The sequence below is a fragment of the Xiphias gladius genome, chromosome 15 (assembly GCF_016859285.1).
Source record: "Xiphias gladius isolate SHS-SW01 ecotype Sanya breed wild chromosome 15, ASM1685928v1, whole genome shotgun sequence".
Lineage (NCBI taxonomy): Eukaryota > Metazoa > Chordata > Actinopteri > Istiophoriformes > Xiphiidae > Xiphias > Xiphias gladius.
In genome coordinates, this window is record NC_053414.1 from 33,754,264 (window position 1) to 33,774,707 (window position 20,444).

Here is a 20,444-nt window from a genome sequence, read left to right on the forward strand (position 1 = left end):
CGCCTCTGTGGTGCTGAATTAAACACAGCAGACAGCAGTGGCTACCTGTTTTCTTATTCCTATAATACATATTCTTATTAATAAGAATAATAATAAATGAAAGCTAAATCAAGTGCTTTATAAATCTTGTGTTTGTCGTTTCTGACCACAAAAAAGTGAGAGAAGGAGTGAGAGAGAGATGGCTGATTAATGCATATTTTTGCGGGTTGGGCGGAGTGGGTTGGCTCTCATAATGGGTCGGGTGCATGCAAGTATTAAAAAACCCAGACCCACGCATCACTACTGTCCACTGTATTTGACCTAAAAGCAGTTTATATTTTTGTTGCATGGAATTCAAGCACACTAAATAGGTCTGAAGGTATTTTCATGTTCTTGTACAAGAATGGAATTTCCGCACAATCACAATTAAAGCCAGTTCACTAAAGGGGCAATATGTATTTTAGTTTAAAACATTCAAAAATTAACTAAGATTTATCAACAGAATGTGAAGAAATAAAAGCCTCGACATTATGTCAAAAACATCTATGGATTGTGTTGCAGAGATATCTACAGAAGTTAGCATGTTAACCAAGTAGCCCTGGCCTATTCTGTATCATAATACCACTTAGTACCTCAAGAGGCAATAGTGAGTCACTGTATCGTCCAGTCAGCCCTAAGTCCAACATGAGAGAATGAGGAAGTAGTAACTGTGAGTAGGCAATAAACCTGTGTTGCAGCTATTCTCTCTTGGTGACATTCTTCCACTCTTTCCTCAAGCTCAGCTATTGCTGCTGCTCCAGTTGCTCTCCCTTTCCCATGTTCCTACACCTCTCATGGCTCATCCTCTACTTCTGTCACCACTACATCTTCCTTGTCTCTCTGACTGGGCAGAGCTGTTGTGAAATCATTGTTGTCAGTTTAAAAACTGAAGAAAACAACAATCAGCTCTGTAATCAGACTGCAAGGTAAACCAGTGAGGAAAACATTATTCCCCAATTAATGCATGTTTGGCAAAACATCAACAGCTGCCCTATGCCGAAGTTAGTTACTCAAGCTAACATTAACATCAAGTAAAAACTTAATGGATTTTTTGACTGTCCTCCAGCCCACAGATGAAGCGGCCTACCTGACTTTGTCTGCCCAACAGCCAGTCCATCTATGGCACAGGGGAAGGGGAGGAGAAGAAAGGACCAAAGAGTGAAATGGACTGCACTTATATAGCACTTTTCTAGTCTTATCCACCACTCAAAGTGTTTTACACTACCGCTTAATTCACCCATTGACGCACACATTCATACAGACCTTTTCTATACAAACAACTCTTCCATACACGCACACATGATACATCAGAGGCAATTTGAATTCAACAGTTAGCCAATTCTTACACATTGCCCCTTTAAAAAAATGCATATTAATAACTTTCCAGAAAACCATAGGATAACAACATTAACTGTGCAATAGAAAACATGCTGTAAGAATACAATCTTTATATCTCTATCAAATAATCGGAGGTAAAATGTTAAACATGCGATCAAAAGATCACAGTAGAGTTAAAAAACTATCCTATAAACATTTTGCAAAATGCACCTCTGGCGCTGTAGCGCAAATACTGCCATGACATATAAGACACAATAAAACACTAAAATCTCATTTAGGCTTAAATATGTAATCTGTAAAAATGACCTGAATAAGCAGCAATTAAATAAATTAACTCATACAAAACAGGCTATGGAGCATCAGCACTTACCAGTTCAGTTTAACAAATGCAATCTGTTTATAATTATTAAAGATTAATTCTTATACAACCTTGCTGTCGATCCACATTGACAATCTATCCCCTCCCTGCACATTCTGCCACTTATTTTAAAAAAATACCTGCCAAAGGCTGTCAGTCTCATTCTTATTCTAACAGCAGGAGTACATCAGCTGGTTCAGCCAAAATGGAGCTTAAAGATGCCCAAATTATCAACAGCCGCCCAAAACCATTTTTACATGCTCAAGCAAAAAAGAAAAAGTAGTCAAACTTCTGTGGGGTCCGCCCTGTGCAGAACTGCTCCGAAGTACCCATATAAAACTAGTAACTGAATAAGCAGTCTAACGTTACACACTACATTTTGGCTCCCTGGAAATTGCACTAACTACTGCAAGTTGGAAATGAAACACCAAAAGACTGTGCAGAGCCATTACACTCTACAGTCTACAGTCTCGTGCAGAAATTTCATTTGTATGTTGTTGAAGATATTATGTCGATTCAACGTACAGATCTGATTTATAAGTGTTTTGTTAACCTTGTTACAACCATTAGCATTAAATGTTGTTTCAATGTTTTTTCAATATTGTAACAACAATCAGCATTATTTCAACTACATTTCAACGTTGAAGGTTGGTCACATGCCGGGTGGGCCTAACTTAACTACTTACAAGAAGTAACCACTGCACACATAATATGTACATGTTAACTGTGAAAAGGCGCAAATGCATAGATGGTTCTCAGGATTTTAAGAATTGATATTGGAACATTAAAAAAAAAATCGCGGTAAATAATTTTTTTATCCAGCCCTGCTTTCTAGCTGCTAATTCAAGCAGGAAATCAAGACTATTAAATTAACATGATGGCTGCGATAATAATCAGCAAAAGCCATGCTGCTCCTTGACTATACTTTTATCCTGTTTAAGTAACCAATCCTAACAGATGCCCTAGTTACTTTACCAAAAATACATTGTTATTTTCAGACAAAAGGACTGTGGCAAAAGATAGACTTATGGATGTTTGCTGACTGTTCTTGTGAAATGATGAGGGAAGGGGGTTCTTTCTTTCCTCTACGATAAACACAGCTACTTTAAGCAGTCATTGACCAGGTGTGTGGAGGTGAGAAAGTAGGCAAGTTGAAATTCCAACTGGCACTGTCTTTTTTCAGTTGTCAACTACCGTACTTTTTTTCATCACCACAGATGCCCTCACTGAGAGACTGTTCAATGTGTCCAATTTCATTTTTTTTTTGATCCACTGCATTTCTCCCCTCGCTATAACAGCAGGCTTTTGGCTTGGTCTACAGTTGAGGCCATTCTGAACAGCTACATTCACTTACCTTCAGACGTGGCTGGACAACACTCCAGCTTTGAAAGCTCTGACAGCCGAAGACAGTCTGCTTCAAAATTTGACAGAAGCAGAAATTCTGAGTGTGACTACTAAAAATTTTGTTTTAAATACCAGTATTTGGAAAACAACACCAAATGATTCATGATATACTGGCTAATGTCAACATTTTAAGTAACTATGCACATACAAACACGTATGATAAGCACAACCACAATGTCTGAAAAAAATAGTACCGTGCAGTCTGATACAGACTACGAGCAAAGATTTATTTGACCCATCTTGTTCCTTGTGACATGGAAAGAACCTTAAATCACTAGTATCACACACAGTGTTGGGGCCTTTGAAGGGTCGTCCACTAATATTAAGGTTGGTTGTTCAATACAGTCCGCATGTCAAAGAGTCCTTCAGCAATATACGGAACCCCAAATTGCCCCCGATGTATCATCAATGTGTGAGTACGTGTGTGTGTGTGTGTGTGTGTGTGTGTGTGTGTGTGTGTGTGTGTGTATAGAAAGCACTGTATGTACAGAAAAGCGCTGTATGAGTGTGTGTGTGAGTGGGTGAATGTGGCATGTAGTGTAAAGCGCTTTGAGAGGTCAGTTGGACTAAAAAAGCTCTATATAAGTGCAGTGCATTTAGAATTCAACTGTAAATTGAATGGTTTAACATACCAAACCTTTTTTAGATACAGTTGATATTTAATCAATGTCCTGTAATCAGTTAAATATTCTATGTTGAATTGATTTCATGTGCTATGTATATCATTTTTTTATATAAATATATCGTCTGTAATGCTGTGATTTTCACATAGTGGAGATAACTGGCAGCTAGATCTCATGCTAGTACGACATTTTTGAGTGCCTGCTCTGGTCTGACAAATTGTAAACACTTTACATATGCCACATGTGTCAATGTATAACAGAGGCCCTGTAGGTCGAAACTCAACTTACAAGGCCTCAACAGAATCAAAAATGTAATTTATTTATAAATTTCAGTTTTTATAAAATCATAACAGTTCTTGTTGCCCATGGCATGTCTGAAAAACATAGGAATAGGATGCCTAGAGTCACTGGCCACATGTGTGACAGCAGTGTGGTTCATCTTGTGTTGTGTCTGTTTCTTTTTTGGTCTGGTGTTTTCTGTTGACCTAGTTTTGGTTTTAACAAAGGCCCAATCGGGGCTACCACAAATTTTCAATGTCTGTTGGATGTACCTCAGTTTCTGAATATAGCTTCTGTGCCTGTTACCTTCTTTGCTTGGTGGTGTTATGTTTCGATTATGACAAATACGGACATGGATGGTGAAAATCAAACAGAATGTGGTCTGTGTATTTGAGTTTTCTGTACTCAGTTTGAACGTTCCCTTCAGGAAGACCACACACTCATGAACAGCAATTTATTCTTATAGATCTCGACCTTTGTGGAACTGATGTTACAGTATCTCCACTGAGGTTTTGCCCTTAAGAAGAACTGAAGAAACTATTCAGATCAATGGAGAAACAGCTTCAGTGATTGACTTTGTTAATAGATTGACCTGGCATTATAGTACCTGGACTTCAGTCGTACCTGTGGCTTTGCTTTGGTGTGACATTGTTTAACAACATGCACACATCATATGCTGCTGTATCACAAGCAACCATCTTACATACTGTATCTTCTTATGTTGTCGGGGACTCCAGGAGCGTAATGCAGAGAACGCCATTGAAGCTCTTAAGGAGTATGAGCCGGAGATGGGCAAGGTGTATCGACAGGACAAGAAGAGCGTCCAAAGAGTTAGAGCCCGAGACATTGTTCCTGGAGACATTGTGGAAGTTGCAGGTAAGGAGACAAATAGCACTACAAAAAGCATCATACATGTAGTGGAAATAGTGGTTGATAAGCAAAACCAGAGGCTTAGTCTGAGTCTTAGACACTGTACAATGTGCAGTTTTTACTATTTTACCTTGAAATCCTTTGAAAGGGATACTCCTTTCAACGTCTCTTGAGTGTGAAATACTCATCCTATGAACTGTATTCATTTTCATATTGAATGTGAAAATATGAGCACACATAATTCCACACAGTAACCATTGCCTTGGAAAAAAATTTAAATAATAAATAGGAGTTGTGTGTCTTGTATCATTGGTCTTAAAGCAAAACAATGAGCTGGAAGAGGCAAAAAAGTTCAACAGAGCTGCAAAGTTTGGTGATAATTGTCATCTTTGGCAACAGAAAAATGTACTAAACCAACTTAAAATGTATTTGCTATTACAGTAATCAAGATTCACGATCACTGTCGAGCTACCACTTTAACCTAATTTAGAGCTCTGCTCTAAATTGTTTACTCTCAGCATCCAAGCATGTGTGATTTTACTGCTAGATTACTAGTCTCTGGTAATGATATGCTTTTCAGTTTTTCTTCGGTAGTAGTAGTAGTAGTAGTAGTGAGCCATACACACACACACACACACACACACATGCACACACACACAGGAGCCATTAATATTGGAAAACTAAAGCTCCAAGTTTACAAAAACCATTTTTTCCACATTTAATATGTTGTCTAATAGTGTGTCTGTAGCACTGCCATGAGCATGGAAAGAGCTTTGTATTTACATTTCCACTGCATGGTTGTTTAGACACGGCTGAAATAACACTGTGGCATCTTTGTTTAGTCATTCCTGGCAAACATCATAATCTGCATGCCTGCCGCTACATCTCTACCCTCTCCTCTGGCTGTTATCGTCATGGAAACCCAGTAAGAGGCACAAAAGGCCTTCATGGAAAATATGTGACTGGAGTACATCTCAAAGCTGCAATCTCAGAAGGCTTTGGGGTATAGATTCATGAAATAGAGAATACAAGACAACAGTAGGTATATGACATTTAAGATAGCGGCCTTGTGCATAAATCTTTTTGATCCAGTTGGATGGTTTTGAGTGCTGCCATCTTTTCTCAAGTGTTTAAATGTTTAAGTACATTTAGAAATTAAAGTGCCAGCTTAGAAACTGCCAGCTTCTACTAGCCTTTGTATTCGGTGCTCTGGCTTTATTGCCACTAATTTGTGGCCAATGTGATCAATCCCATTGGAAGAGATGGAAATTCTAACCTGGTCAACAGTATTGCTTTCAACATCTATCAGTGCCTCTGTACATGTTTTCAGGTGTTTTTCCCAATATTTGTCTGAGATTTTCTCTTGTCAAAGAAGGCAGTTGGACAGATGGGACCAGATGGGACCTTATGCTATTCGCCTGCTGGCTTTTTGAACATTTAATAGCCGAAATGATCCATGTGAAAAATGTTTTGTATTTGAGTAAACAGTCAGTTGTATTTGCAGATAAAATCAGTCCAGCTGGGTTATATATACACTGTCAGCTGTAGTAACAGCACACGCACACACACACACAAATTTATCTTGACCCAATAAGAAAAATCTAGAATCCTCCAGATACCCACTGCTATTTCAAGCTGCTCAGAGAGCGGAAACAGAGTTAAATGTGTGTCTCTCTTTGTGTGTCTGTGTTAGTGATCCAGTGCCCTTCTGTCTGTAGAAAAACTATTCATCCTGCAGAGCATGGGAACTCTGTGACACTAATCGGAACAAAAATCTCAGGAAAGAGCTGGAGGCTGTGACCCACTGTTATTGTTATATTCTCTTTCCGACAGTGTTGGCCAAACGTACGACAGTGACCAATATGCCTTCTTGCGTATAGCTGTACATTTTTGGATTCAAGCAGCCAGTAGCTTGTGTTAGTAATTTGGCTTAATATTAACTCCCTGTATCCGTTTTTATCACATCGTTTTGTCCAACAATATATTTTAGTCAACCTATAAGCTACTCTGTAGATCAGCAGATTTAAGCAGTATAATCTTTCTGTTTGTACCTGCTTAGATTTGTGCTGTTTGAGAAAGACCTGTTGAGGTGGCCTGGTTTCAGACCTCTGAATTGCTGCCCACATCTCTGTTTTTTTCAGCAATATAAATAGTTGTGGTGTTGTGCTTTTAAGATTTCCCACTTTGGACACAGTTATGGAAAATCACACTTTTTGGATGGAACATCTTAGTGCGACAGAGGGTTGTGATGCTTTTTAAGATATGTTAATTTAACCAGCTTGGTGTGAACTTACTACAAGTATATCCGTGAAGATTCTCAGTCATCCAGGTTATGGTATTCTGTAAGTGCTATGCGAAGGCAACTGCACTTGTTTGAAGTTCTTGAAGATGTTTTGCCTCTCATCTGAAAGGCTTCTTCAGTTCTGAAGCCTTTCAGATGAGAGGTGAAACGTCTTCAACAACTTCAGGCAAGTCTAGTTGCCTTAGCATAACACTTAAGGGACTTACTCTAAGAATTCATCTTCCTGTCCCAGAGCCAGAAAAATGGCACCAAGTGCTGCTGATATTGACACAGTACAGTCATATCAAGTCAGTTTGATTTAAAAACAGGTACTTCGTTGACAGTGTCTTGCAATTGTTACCACAACACAAGGCAACATGACTAATTTGTTTCATTTTAAATCGGCACCGTCTGTATGACGATTGCAAAGCCAGATCTGAATGCCATCCAAAGCAAAAAACTAATTTGGATATCCCTTGTCAGTGTTACCACCATATGAGAAAGGTTCGAAATGGCAGAGAGAAATCACTGTTGTGATAACTTTTAACCTCGCAAAAGATATGGTACCAATTAACACAGTTACCAAAGAGAGTTTAAAAACATGATCTGGTTGCTTGACAAGCGATATCACACACCTGTCTTTCTCAAGTTGCCATCCCAGAGCTGTACGACAAATGAAAGGCACAAGTTGAAACAGAACTGTCATAAGTGGCATATAATGCACCTACAACGGACTTGTGGTCCAGCCAGACATAGGAGCCCTACGTAAGTCTGACCATCCACTTTATAAATGTGGTCTTCCAACTGAAAAGTCGCTGTTTGCAAAGGGCATTTTTGCGGGAGGATCATACAAGTGAGAACATTGCAACAGGGATGAGAGCAGTGGTGGCTGCTTGGGGCCTAGATGAGAGACCTCAAGTCTGTAAAGTAACAGACAATGCAGCGAACAAGGTGAAGGCTGCCGTCCTGAACAAGTGGAACCAAGGTACAGTGCAGGATGCACAGATTGCATCGTGCAGTTGGTAAGTTAAGCCTATGAGCTCTGATAAGATCCAGTTATCTGATGACTAAAATCCTTCATCCAGTTGAAATATATAGGTAAAAATGACCAAGTTCTAAAAATTGTATCGTTAAATTGAGGCTTGAAACTGAATAAAGAGCCAGTTTTGACCGCCTCTGGCAGACAACCACAATGGTGACGCATGCGCGAAGGGGATATGTCACCATTGACAGGCAACCAAAAGAAACGGACTGCTACCTTGATTAAAATTACAGATTTCTCTAGGTTTGAAAATTGCTGGAAACACTGGGGATAATGTAAGTACACAACAAACTATATAACATAGGTGTAGTTGTTTTTAGTTTAACAAGGGAGTCTAATGCATTTTTGGGATGCGGGTAAGCCTTGGATTGTATTGAATGGTATTTTCATGATAAACAAGAGCAAAGTTAGACTCGCTGTGTTTTTTTGATCAAATAATAAACAATAAAATTTGTGTCCATACACAGAACCATGCTAACAAAAACATATCAAACACATAAAAATATGCAGTTCATACGACAAACAGGGTCTTAAAGGAAAATCTGGAGGGAGCTGCCCCTGTGCCCATGTCAGTGTTTTACAACCTGCCATCCTGGCTAAAGTGGGCTGGTGGGTCCTTTTATGTGGTTATGATCTTAAATGGAATTGATTTTAATGACAACAGATATGTCTAATCAGTGTGCCTCAAGCTTCACTACCTTGCTTGATTATTTTAATGGTGCAGGTGTGGGAGAGAATTTTTAGTATGATGTGTAACTGTAGAGTTTGTCATGCTACAGTTTAGATTTTTAGAGGCAAACTTGTTTGTCACAATTCTTAGCTTTTTAAGTAAGGGAACGTACAGGATAGAATTCAAACCCCGTAGTTGTCCTTATTTAAACTAAATACAATAATACAAAATGAAATTAAGATTTTTTTCTTTTTTCTCTGTCCATACTTCCCCAGTGGGTGATAAGGTACCAGCTGACATCAGGCTGACGTCCATCCGTTCCACCACTCTGAGGGTGGACCAGTCCATTCTGACAGGGGAATCTGTGTCAGTGCTCAAACACACAGACCCTGTACCAGATCCCAGAGCTGTCAACCAGGACAAGAAGAACATGCTCTTCTCTGTGAGTCTCATCAACAAGTTACACTTGACAGATATGGCCAAGTTACACTTGAAGGATAAAGTTGGCAATATTCAATATTTTTGTTATTGTCAACAACAATGAGACACACTGTTGCACTAGGTGACATGTTCCTTCAGTAACATGAGCACACACATTGTAGTTTATTTTCACTCAATCTTACACACACCGTCCTGCTGCTTTAAATACTCACTAGAGCGCCAGATCCACTGCTGAAAATAATTCTCAATAATTGCATTATTTCTTCCTGTTTGAATAGTGTACACTACTTCCTGTTTGAGTAGTGTAAAACTACAGTGGCCAGCTGTTTTAGGAAATGATTTTAGACCTTTTAAAAATGAAAAGATATTTTTGTGAGCTGTTTTTTGCAGATTTGCATCTGCAGTAAGAACCTATGGGGTTGGGGCTGAGAGCCACAGATAGAGCAAGGAAGTCACATTGTAGGTTTTGGTTTTTTCATGAGATTTGTTGACAATAGGAAAAATATTGTTTAAGTACCACAGTACTTGAACAAATCTAGGTAGTTAAATTAACATCTCTATCTAAAAATTATCTCCTCTACTAATAAGTGTCTCCACACCTCAGATAGTTTATTTACGGTGGAATATATTTATTGTTTACTTACTGAGGCAGCAGTCACTGAACACCTAAAAAGTTAGCTCTGTAGCTCTAAGAGAAAAGGTATAGAGTGGTTATCTGCTCAGAGTTACCTGCTTTTTCTACTTATCGCCCTCAGAGCTACTCTAAAATTACAAGATGTTTTTGGGTGGATAAAACACAATGTGCAAAAAAAAAAAAAATCAGACCCTTTGGAATTATCTAGAAAAAGGTGGCATACATTGCTTATAAATGTGTCCAGTATATGCAACACCTACTTCATTCTTTTATTTACTAAAATGTTGGATATGTGGACGTACATCATTTCCAAATCTGCTGTAAGATTTGTTCACTGATAGAAAAATGCTGGAGAACGTAAGATAATAAAAATATAAAATAAACACAAGAACTATGAAACACAAACTAAAAGTATGAAATACACACTGTGAAATAATAGCGGGTGCTATTAATGACAAGAATATGAGAGTACAAAGATACAAATATATACACATATGATATTCAGTATGGTTATTTTATATGTGTGTTTCTGTTTATGTGTTGTATTATCTCTGTCAGACCTCAAAGGCTACTGGGTCACCAGATGGTCTGTGGCAAAGAACAACAGCCATTGATGTTTTATTTAGCACCATCACTTTGACAGGCTGCAAGACCTGCAGGTTGTCTTTGTTGGTGTGGTTATCACCACATACTGATGTGAAGGAAACACATCAGAACCTGGTATTAAAGGAGAGAAAGAAGTCAGTACACTGAAATATTATATTTCACCTTAACAGCTTTATCTGAGAGCATGCAAAATAGACAGAGCATTACAAAACATACTGATTATACTCCCCACCTTTTTAACTGGCACCGCTGGTGTTTGGAAACTGTGTTATTATGTCAAATATTATGATAAAGATGAGTCTGACAGTACAACGATGAAGTTATTCCTTTCATGACCTTTGCCCAGGGTACCAACATTGCAGCGGGGCGAGCCATTGGGGTTGTTGTGGCGACAGGGGTACAGACAGAGATTGGGAAAATCCGAGATGAGATGGCCTCCACTGACCCTGAAAGGACCCCACTACAACAGAAACTAGACCAATTTGGAGAACAGCTGTCTAAGGCAAGCCCCTGTGTGTTTTTAAGTGTAGTTTAGCGTTGAAATGTTGGACCCTGATATGAACTTTGAATTTGTAACTGTTTTTGACATTTTATAAAATTATTTCCATAATCCATACAATAAATATATTTCATAGTAATGTGTAACTACCTAACAATTGTCTTGCTGTAACCCTGCAGGTCATCAGTGTGATCTGTGTGGCAGTGTGGGCTATCAATGTGGGGCATTTCAATGATCCAGTGCATGGAGGCAGCTGGCTGAGAGGAGCTGTTTACTATTTCAAGATTGCTGTTGCACTGGCTGTGGCTGCCATACCAGAAGGTCAAATATCTTATCTATCTATGCAGAAAAATGAGCAGTCAAAATTTGGGTAGGGAAACAAATGACCGACTTTTCCACTTACTCTAGATAACCTTAGATGTGTCCTTGAGCAAGGCACATAAAAACCAACTGCTCAGTGGAGAAGCTCAGCACCATCCTCTGCCTGTTGTTTCCTCTCAGGCCTCCCAGCAGTCATCACTACCTGCCTGGCACTGGGCACCAGGAGGATGGCCAGGAAGAACGCCATTGTCCGCAGCCTACCATCAGTGGAGACACTGGGTTGTACCTCTGTTATCTGCTCTGACAAAACAGGAACCCTGACCACCAACCAGATGTCCGTCTGCAGGGTGAGATGATAGGGAAACATAACATCAGACTGATTAATATGGGACTAACATCCACTTTGTGTCAGAATTGCTATGTGGGCCAATCAGCCTCATTTAGCTCGAATATGACTGAAATGACACTGTAATATTGATTACAAAGACCATTAATACATAAGGGAATCATCAAAAAGCGGTCAATAAAGTTTCAGTGCCTTAAAAATCTATAAAAGGTAGTTTGCTACTCCAAATGAAAAAATAATGGCTTGTCATACTAGCATTAGATTAAAAAAGGTTAAGCTTGCTTAAATGGTAAATGGACTGCACTTATATGATCTGTACCACTTTGAATTTGCTGTTTATGCAAACTCAGCATTTTCCCCATGTTGTGCTCGTAAATTCACTAGAATGAACTTTTCTAGAGCACTAATTCCATCAGTACAGTAACAGAGTCATGTCATACTCACCACACTGCTGCTCTGAGTCGCACGTGCACACGGACAGCTGCGAACAACACAGACACATAGTTGTTCTTATTATACTCCTTTTTAGTCCACTTGGAGTCTGCTTGGTGTGGACCATGCGCAGTTGGTGTCATTGTAGCATAGTGACCAAATTCGAGGGTACACGGACACCTGCAAAATTTACATCACTGGGAAACTAGCGGACCCTTGCGTACTTGCAGATGCTGAAGGTATATCACTAGCCTAAGATCTGTACTTTAGCCACGCAAATTTCAAATTTAATCACCAGGACCTTAATCAGCAGGAAGTTTCCCTCAAATGTAGTGTTGGTTTTGGTATAAAAACCTGATGTTTACAACATGGAATGAGAAACTAACCTCAAAATTTGATCTTCTAACATTATTGAACTAATCAGTTACTGCAATGTCTATCTGTGTGTGCATGCATGTGTGTGTTTAGATGTTTGTAGTGGACAGTGTATCAGGGGAACACTGCAGCCTGAGCGAGTTCACGGTGACTGGTTCTACTTACGCCCCTGAAGGGGAAGTGTGAGTGTTTTTAACCTTTAACCCTTAACCCCTGACAGTTCATGAATATGGATAGATATAGATTATGAAAACCAACACTTATAACCTTCCAATTAATCTCTCCTTCCTTTTGTTACAACCTGCATGCATTCCCCTTTCCATGTCTATTTTTTTGTCTGTCTTGGTTCGTCCTCCACGTGTCCCTCTTTCCATTTCTGTCTCCAGTTACAAGGATGGCTCAGTGGTGAAGTGCAGTCAGTATGAAGGCCTGGTGGAGATGGCCACCATCTGTGCACTGTGCAATGATTCATCACTGGACTACAATGAGGTCCAAAATGCAAACTTGACAACAGCAACAACACAGAACACCATAGATTACCATATATGGTTCTGGAATATTTACAACTGCACTGTTAATATGTCTTACCATAAATCTGCCTCAATTCCTTCTGTTTGTGTGTGTGTGTGTGTGTGTGTGGGGGGGGGGGGTTCCAGGCAAAGGGAGTGTATGAGAAGGTTGGGGAGGCAACAGAGACTGCCCTCTGCTGTCTGGTGGAGAAAATGAACGTGTTCAACACCGACCTGAAAGGACTGAGCCCTGCTGAAAGAGCTACAGCGTGCTGCTCTGTAAGTGTGTGTGTGTGTGTGTGTGTGTGTGTGTGTGTGTGTGTGTGTGTGTGTGTGTGTGTGTGTGTGTGTGTGTGTGTGTGTGAGAGAGAGAGAGAGGGAGAGCGAGGAAAAGGGACAGGACATGAGAGAGAGGCCTCTGTAAAGTTAAAGTTCTGATGATGATCTCTCCATTTATTATGCAGGACTTGTTGAACTCTTTTCCATGCTTTCTTGTCTTTCTCATGTCTACTTCCCTTTGATTCCACTGTACTGGTACTGTCAACAAGTGCTTGCTCCCGGGGGAATGTTTGGCCTCTGTAAATGATATTGTAAAGAGTACAGTCTAGACCTGCTGTATATGAAAAGTGCCGGGAGATAACTTCTGCTATGATTTGGCACTATCCAAATAAAATTAACTTGACTTGATTTGATTTGACATTCTAGAGGCCTCGTTTTCTGTTAGCTCTGTTTCAAAGTGACTTCAGCAAACGTTTCTGTGTTTGGTAGTCCATGTATTTATGCCAATAAAGCGCACTGAACTCTACTAAAGAAAAACTGTACATACTGTAGCTGTCTTTTTATTGGTTGTGTTCAGGTGATTAAACAGCTGATGAAGAAAGAGCTGACGTTGGAGTTCTCAAGAGACAGGAAGTCCATGTCTGTCTTCTGTTCATCCAATAAACTCACCAGGTCTGCCTCTGGAGCCAAGATGTTTGTCAAGGTCAGTTACGCAGCACTCGCTATGATCCCTTGGGTTATCCAGTGGCTTTTAAGAGAGTGTCATGTCTCCATGTGTCTAATCTTTTCAATGTCTCTCCTCAGGGAGCTCCAGAGAGTGTGCTGGAGCGCTGTAATTATATCCGGGTCAGCGGTTCTGCTCGTGTGCCCTTAAGCATGGCAGTTCGGGAGCGGCTCCTGTCCACTGTGCGGGAGTGGGGCGCGGGCCGAGACACGCTACGTTGCCTCGCCATGGCAATCAGGGACACGCCCCCTGACATGCATTGTCTCAACCTGGAGAACTCATCCGCCTTTGCTGACTATGAGGTGATGATGATGATGATGACAGTGATGATGGTGATAAGAAATTTTCAAAACGGGGTCATGGTCCAGATAGTTTGCTCTAGCTCTGATATAAAATTCCGGTCAGAAGACTGTATCTGTATAATTTTTAAAGGCCTGAAATGAAGTTGGTCATATGTTGAATGGGAACTGGAACCTCTCCTCTTGTCAGTCTTTACCAGTGACTCTAAATAAAGAAATGCACTGTTGGTGATCCCTGCTGGGGAAAGTAGAGAAGCTAAACTAGTCCTTTATCACCCTCTTTACACCAAAATTAGCGTGTATATGCACGTTTTTCTATACGCGATAAACCCCCTAAAAAGGCAACTGAGTCCTTTCCCATTGCCAGATTGTAGATAAGTTTGCTTTCGTGTTTTGTTTTGTTTTTCCCCCTGGTGTGTCACATTCAACATCCCGAACGCACCAGAAAATAGGGTTAGTAAACAGTATAAAGGAACATGGAGGCCAGTGACTATGTTATGGTGGTCACTTACTTATTGTCACCCTGCTGTCTTGCCAGTGTTGCATACGAAGAACAAAATTGCCATTGCATTTTGTTACCATAGAATGTAAAAAACAATAAATGTTCCTGGCTATTTACACGCCAACATCTGGAACTTTGACGTGTATCATAGCATCATGCCGGAAAAGGGGAAAAGGAATGCCAATTTTTGCCCTTTCCCACTGAAGACTAAAGCCAGGTGTTAGTGGGTGTTAGTGGGTTTTTTGTCCAGTGTGAAAGGGGCTTATGTCTTTCTTTTTCTCTTCCCTCTCCCCAGTCGGACCTGACCTTTGTGGGCTGTGTGGGCATGTTGGACCCACCCAGGAAAGAGGTGCTTGGCGCAGTACGAATGTGTCGGCAGGCTGGCATACGAGTCATCATGATCACAGGTACAGTTTACATAAATGTACACAAACAACTATGTGTGTATTTCACACCTTCACTACACATGTGCCAATTCACATAGATACAAACCTCAGAAATATACCAGATAATAGTAAGACAACAACAATAAATACTTATATATGATTTCTATCATGTAGGGATGAAAAATTTGGGAAAAAGATGTAACTGTTATTTTTTCTAACCTATGCTATTGTTACAACTGGAGTATTAAATTTCAGGTATTACAATACATGTTGTGTAATTTACATAGTTACATAAAGTGTTTGTACTCAGTATAATCACAAACATCATTATATCATGTGCTTAAAAGTTTAATGGTGAATTTCCAAATACTGTTTACTAACCGCCAGCTGTCTGTCATTTACACTGCTGAACTAGCTGCTACTTGATCTTTGCAAACATCGAAATGATCTGTTAACATCACTGTTTAAATCCGATTCGCGTACATTGTTTTGCTTCAGTTGTGTTGCAATTACTGTTAATTCTCTTTATTTGTTGGTGGAGTAGGCATTTTCCACAGATTGTTATGCTGTTCGTTAGCTTGTAATGATTTTTCGGTTCACCACGGTCACCGTAAATATGCCATGTTCTTCGCTTAGTTGGACTAACAGACCCTGGTATCCAGTTTTTTTGGTAAGTAAATGTTTATTTTCTTAATGGTTTCCGATTTTAATGCACTTTATATGCAATTTTGAGTTAAATATAATGGATACAATGCACCCCAAAAGTTGATGTGTTTTTTCTATGTGTTTTGACCAGAGATGGGGAGATAATTAGCATCCCAGTTAATATCACAGTTAATGTGAATTGCGGATGCAACTTGCTAACAGAGCTAGGGAGCTAGCTAGCTTCACACATGAAGCTAGCTAGCATACATTTATGCATCTATCCTGTTAAGCTGGAATCCGTATGTGACTCATACCATGTCTTAACTAAAGTGTTTTTTTGTTTTGCAGTAATTGTAAAGGAATCCACACTGTGAAACTGAATGATCTGTGCTAACAGAAGAACAACCTCATGTATGGCGCAGTGTATTTGATGCCATTCATCTGGTTGTGGAGAAGGGAGACTGCATGGACAACATCCTTAGTTCTCAACAGGGTTGTGATGATGATGGCAGAAAGCCACATCCAGTTCAGCTTCCTCTAATGAAAGGACAGACCAACTTTTTAGAAGTTTATTATTTTCTGTCCTTAGTATTCACAGGTTCAATTTGTTACCTTTGACTTCATTGCTGCTGTTGTTACATAGGTGATGGTTGTATCATTTTTAAAAACAGAACTTTAAAAATATTCAATCGTAATCAAGTGAGGGATCAACTCTAGCGCAGCACGACCTTCACAGGTGAAAGTGGTTCCCAATTTGAATTTAAAAGGGTCTTTAATAGGAGACGGCTGGAACTGGCCAACCAGAAGTGAACTCAGGAACAAAATGTGACACCTGTAATAGATTTATACTGCTGTTACCACTTTAGAAGTATGTATTAGGCATACAAACTATTTAGTGTGTACTGAAGATTTGACAGTTAGATTTTGGAAGCAGTTGGGTTAAGTAATTGATATTGCATGTCCTTGTATGGTTTTTCATTTGACAGAGATTTCCATGTCAGTGTAGTACAGCTCATGTATATTAGTTTTATTGATAACGACAGTTGTTGTAATTGAAAAATGTGTTTAATGTGCTTTTGGAATATGTGATAATAGTTTTCTGCGATATTTACTTTTGAATAAACTTACCGAGATAGAATGTTACTGAGTACATTTTCCATTAACTATAGAACACTGGTGTTTCCACATTACCATATGCCTCATAATGAGACACTTTGTTGAATTAGTGTTTCCAGTGTCTTTAAAATTGATAGGTGCATAAGGCACAGATAAGGAATGCACAAACTAATATCTATTTTTTGATTCTTCATTGTCAATGTTCAAGGAGAGCAACATTTAATGAACATTTTTACTATTTATGTTGTTGGTTAAAACTAACATAGACATAGACTTGTAATTAATTACAAATTCTGGTAATAGCTCTATCAATGTTTTCTTGTGTGATTCCAATACTGTGCATGTTGCAGTTGTTAAAATTCCTGCCAGATATACACCATAAAAGCCATCAACAAACTTAGGGCAAGAGCTTCATAAATACGTTTATTGCACATTAAAAACTGAAACTTCATTTCAACAATTTTATTATCCATCAACAACACCAGAAAGATGTATAAAAGAATGTAGTATATGGATGACTTAAATAACTACTTAAAAAAAAAGAAAAAAAAAAAACAGCTGTGGATCAAGGTAAAGGTGAATTTAACTGTCACAAGACAAGTTTGCGTAATAAAAAGAGTTAGTTGAATCTCCAGTGCAACATAACTTTTGATAACAAGTTTACAGTATAAATGGTAGACAAGAGAAAGCAGAATATAAAAACAATACTTCATATATAGCTACAGCACTTGGTGCAGCAGTCTGCACACTCTATGTGTCAAGTCCAAAGCCTGGGTGAAGGAATAAAAGCTGCCTTTACAATCAAAGTGAGCAGAGTGCAACGGTCGGTAGGTTGACTGTAATGCATATGTGTGCAGCAGCTGGACAATTCACTAAGGAGATGTGTCACATGGTGACAAGATCGACCTCCCTACCTGTGATAAAAAGAAGTCTTTTACTGAGCTAACTTCTTTGCTAAAGACAGCAGAAATATAACAGAAGTACCAGAAATGAGTAAATGTCCATGGCCAAGTGATAGGTACAAGCTGAGCTACTGAGCTTGTTATGCTACATATTATCACTGTTGCCTATTCTCTACACTGCCATAATACTTGCAAATGACTTGCACATTAATTATTCAGGTTGGGCATCTAAATAAACAGATAGTATGGTGGTGTACCGAACTACTGACACCTGCAGGGAATACTACCAAACATTACACCTCCATGAGGTTGGCACATAAAACTGTTTCAATTCATTTGTGAACACAAAAGTTTGAGCTCAAACCATTATTAGAAATTAAATATTAAAATTTTAAGCAAAGGCCTACTTTGTCAGTACCCCATTAACACCCAAAATACTCCAAAGTGATCTCATTCATTTGCACTTCGTTTGTGCACATTTGTGCAAGCAAAACACACCTGTTATTGATTATTTCTTAAGTTATAACAGTTTATTTATCTGACCTGTATAGCTTATAAACTGAGAATTAATGAAGCAAAAATTTTTGTTTTGCTTGCGCAAATGTGCAGAAACAATGTGCTAATGAATGAGTCCCCACTTTGGAGTCTTTTTGACGTCAATGGGGTGCTTTAGGCCCATGCTTAAAAATATAATGTTTAATTTCTTTAAAAAAAACAAAAAACAGTTTGAACACAAGTTTTTATTTTTCCTGTACAAACAAATGAAAATGATTTTTTTAATATCCCCATCATATGACTTCAAAGAGATACAAATTTAGACTAAAGTGGTGCATCTTTGTCCCGTACTCTTATCTTTTCAGTCATTATTTAGAATTTTGTGAGTTTGGGGATTAAGTTATATAGATTGTGTTCAAATTAGTTTGCACCAATTATGCAACAGTTCAAATTTGTTCGAACTTTACTATCTGAAAAAGTGACAGCCCTACCGGTGGCTAAAAGTCAGGATATTTTAGGTTCCTCCTTTAATTTTGACCATTCTTTTCCTAAGTGTTTTCTTGCGAGTCCCAAACACTTACTGGAAGTACAATACTAAAATACTGGAATACTCCTTTAAAACATTGTTAACACAGGCATTATTAATTGGACATATTTAATTAAGTAACAAATAAAATTGCAGCTCTTGCAATTTGAAAATGTTTTCTCAAATAGTGAAAATGCTCTTTCAAATAATGAATCATTAGACCATAGTTATGTAAATACTTACATTTTAAACTAAAGATTATTACCCTCGACCCAATGTCCTATTTTAGTTGGAAATAACATCAAATTCCACTGAAAAGACTTAAATGCACAATATTTGGGCTTTCCTCAGTGAACTAATCTGAACTCTGTGGTTGACTTGGAAACTTTTGTCATTTTGTCTCAAAAAGGTGATATTCCTTTTGCTGTGATTCCATATGGACAAATCAATCTAAGCATTAATCTTACAACTCATCATTGTTAATTTTTTCTCTCAAGGTGACAACAAGGGGACAGCCCTGTCTATCTGTCGGAGGGTGGGGATCATAACAGAGCAAGAAGAGGAGCAGGAGGGCGCAGGGGTCATCGGAGGTCTGACGGGACGTGAGTTTGATGAGCTCCCCCCCCACCTTCAGCGTCTGGCCTGCCGGACAGCACGGTGCTTCGCCCGGGTAGAGCCGGCACACAAGAGTCGTATTGTGGAGTATCTGCAGAGCCTGAGTGACATTACTGCCATGGTGAGTGTATGGCCTTGCAGATCATATGCATGTTGATAACCAGTCCTGTGATATCCTTAAATTATCCTCCTCTCTTCCCCTCTCTCATGGGTTCAGACAGGGGACGGGGTGAATGACGCACCAGCACTGAAGAAAGCAGAGATCGGCATCGCTATGGGTAGCGGCACAGCAGTGGCCAAGTCAGCCTCTGAGATGATCCTGGCTGACGACAACTTCTCAACTATTGTGGCTGCTGTGGAGGAGGGCAGAGCCATTTACAACAACATGAAACAGTTCATCAGATACCTAATATCATCCAACATAGGAGAGGTGGTCTGGTTAGTATGGAAAAAACACTGAGTTGATACAAGGGGATGCAGAAAATTAATACAAAAAGCTTGGAGAAAGTCAAGTGGTGTACCAACTTAAGTGAATGATTTTCTAAGACTGATAAATAACATTTATTTTATGGATAATTTGAGTCTCTCACTATTTACTTCCCTTCCTTTCTTCCTCCTCAGTATTTTCCTTACGGCCGCACTCGGCATGCCTGAAGCATTGATCCCAGTCCAACTGTTATGGGTCAACCTGGTCACTGACGGTTTTCCAGCAACAGCTCTGGGCTTCAACCCTCCTGACCTGGACATCATGTCCCGCCCTCCTCGTTCCCCCAAAGAGCCTCTCATCTCCAGCTGGTTGTTCTGTCGCTACCTCATCATCGGATGTGAGTCTTGAGCCTGGGACAGAATTTCATCATCAAATTGTGATTATTAATACCACCACATATACAAAAATCTCAGGAGCATCTT

The 20,444-nt window shown here is 39.3% G+C and overlaps 1 protein-coding gene across 3 annotated transcripts in view; it reads left to right on the forward strand.

The window, feature by feature from the left end:
- Window positions 1-20,444, forward strand: part of si:dkey-28b4.8 (sarcoplasmic/endoplasmic reticulum calcium ATPase 2) — a 36,422-nt gene that overhangs the window by 11,263 nt on the left and 4,715 nt on the right. For all 3 annotated transcript variants that reach the window (XM_040145398.1, XM_040145400.1, XM_040145399.1), the window contains exons 6-19: window positions 4,758-4,896; window positions 9,159-9,325; window positions 10,911-11,066; window positions 11,243-11,384; window positions 11,565-11,731; window positions 12,631-12,719; window positions 12,924-13,026; window positions 13,194-13,325; window positions 13,903-14,028; window positions 14,130-14,351; window positions 15,146-15,257; window positions 19,418-19,656; window positions 19,753-19,973; window positions 20,157-20,359. In XM_040145398.1, the coding sequence (XP_040001332.1) occupies window positions 4,758-4,896; window positions 9,159-9,325; window positions 10,911-11,066; window positions 11,243-11,384; window positions 11,565-11,731; window positions 12,631-12,719; window positions 12,924-13,026; window positions 13,194-13,325; window positions 13,903-14,028; window positions 14,130-14,351; window positions 15,146-15,257; window positions 19,418-19,656; window positions 19,753-19,973; window positions 20,157-20,359 (2,218 nt within the window). The remainder of the gene's footprint in view (window positions 1-4,757; window positions 4,897-9,158; window positions 9,326-10,910; window positions 11,067-11,242; window positions 11,385-11,564; window positions 11,732-12,630; window positions 12,720-12,923; window positions 13,027-13,193; window positions 13,326-13,902; window positions 14,029-14,129; window positions 14,352-15,145; window positions 15,258-19,417; window positions 19,657-19,752; window positions 19,974-20,156; window positions 20,360-20,444) is intronic.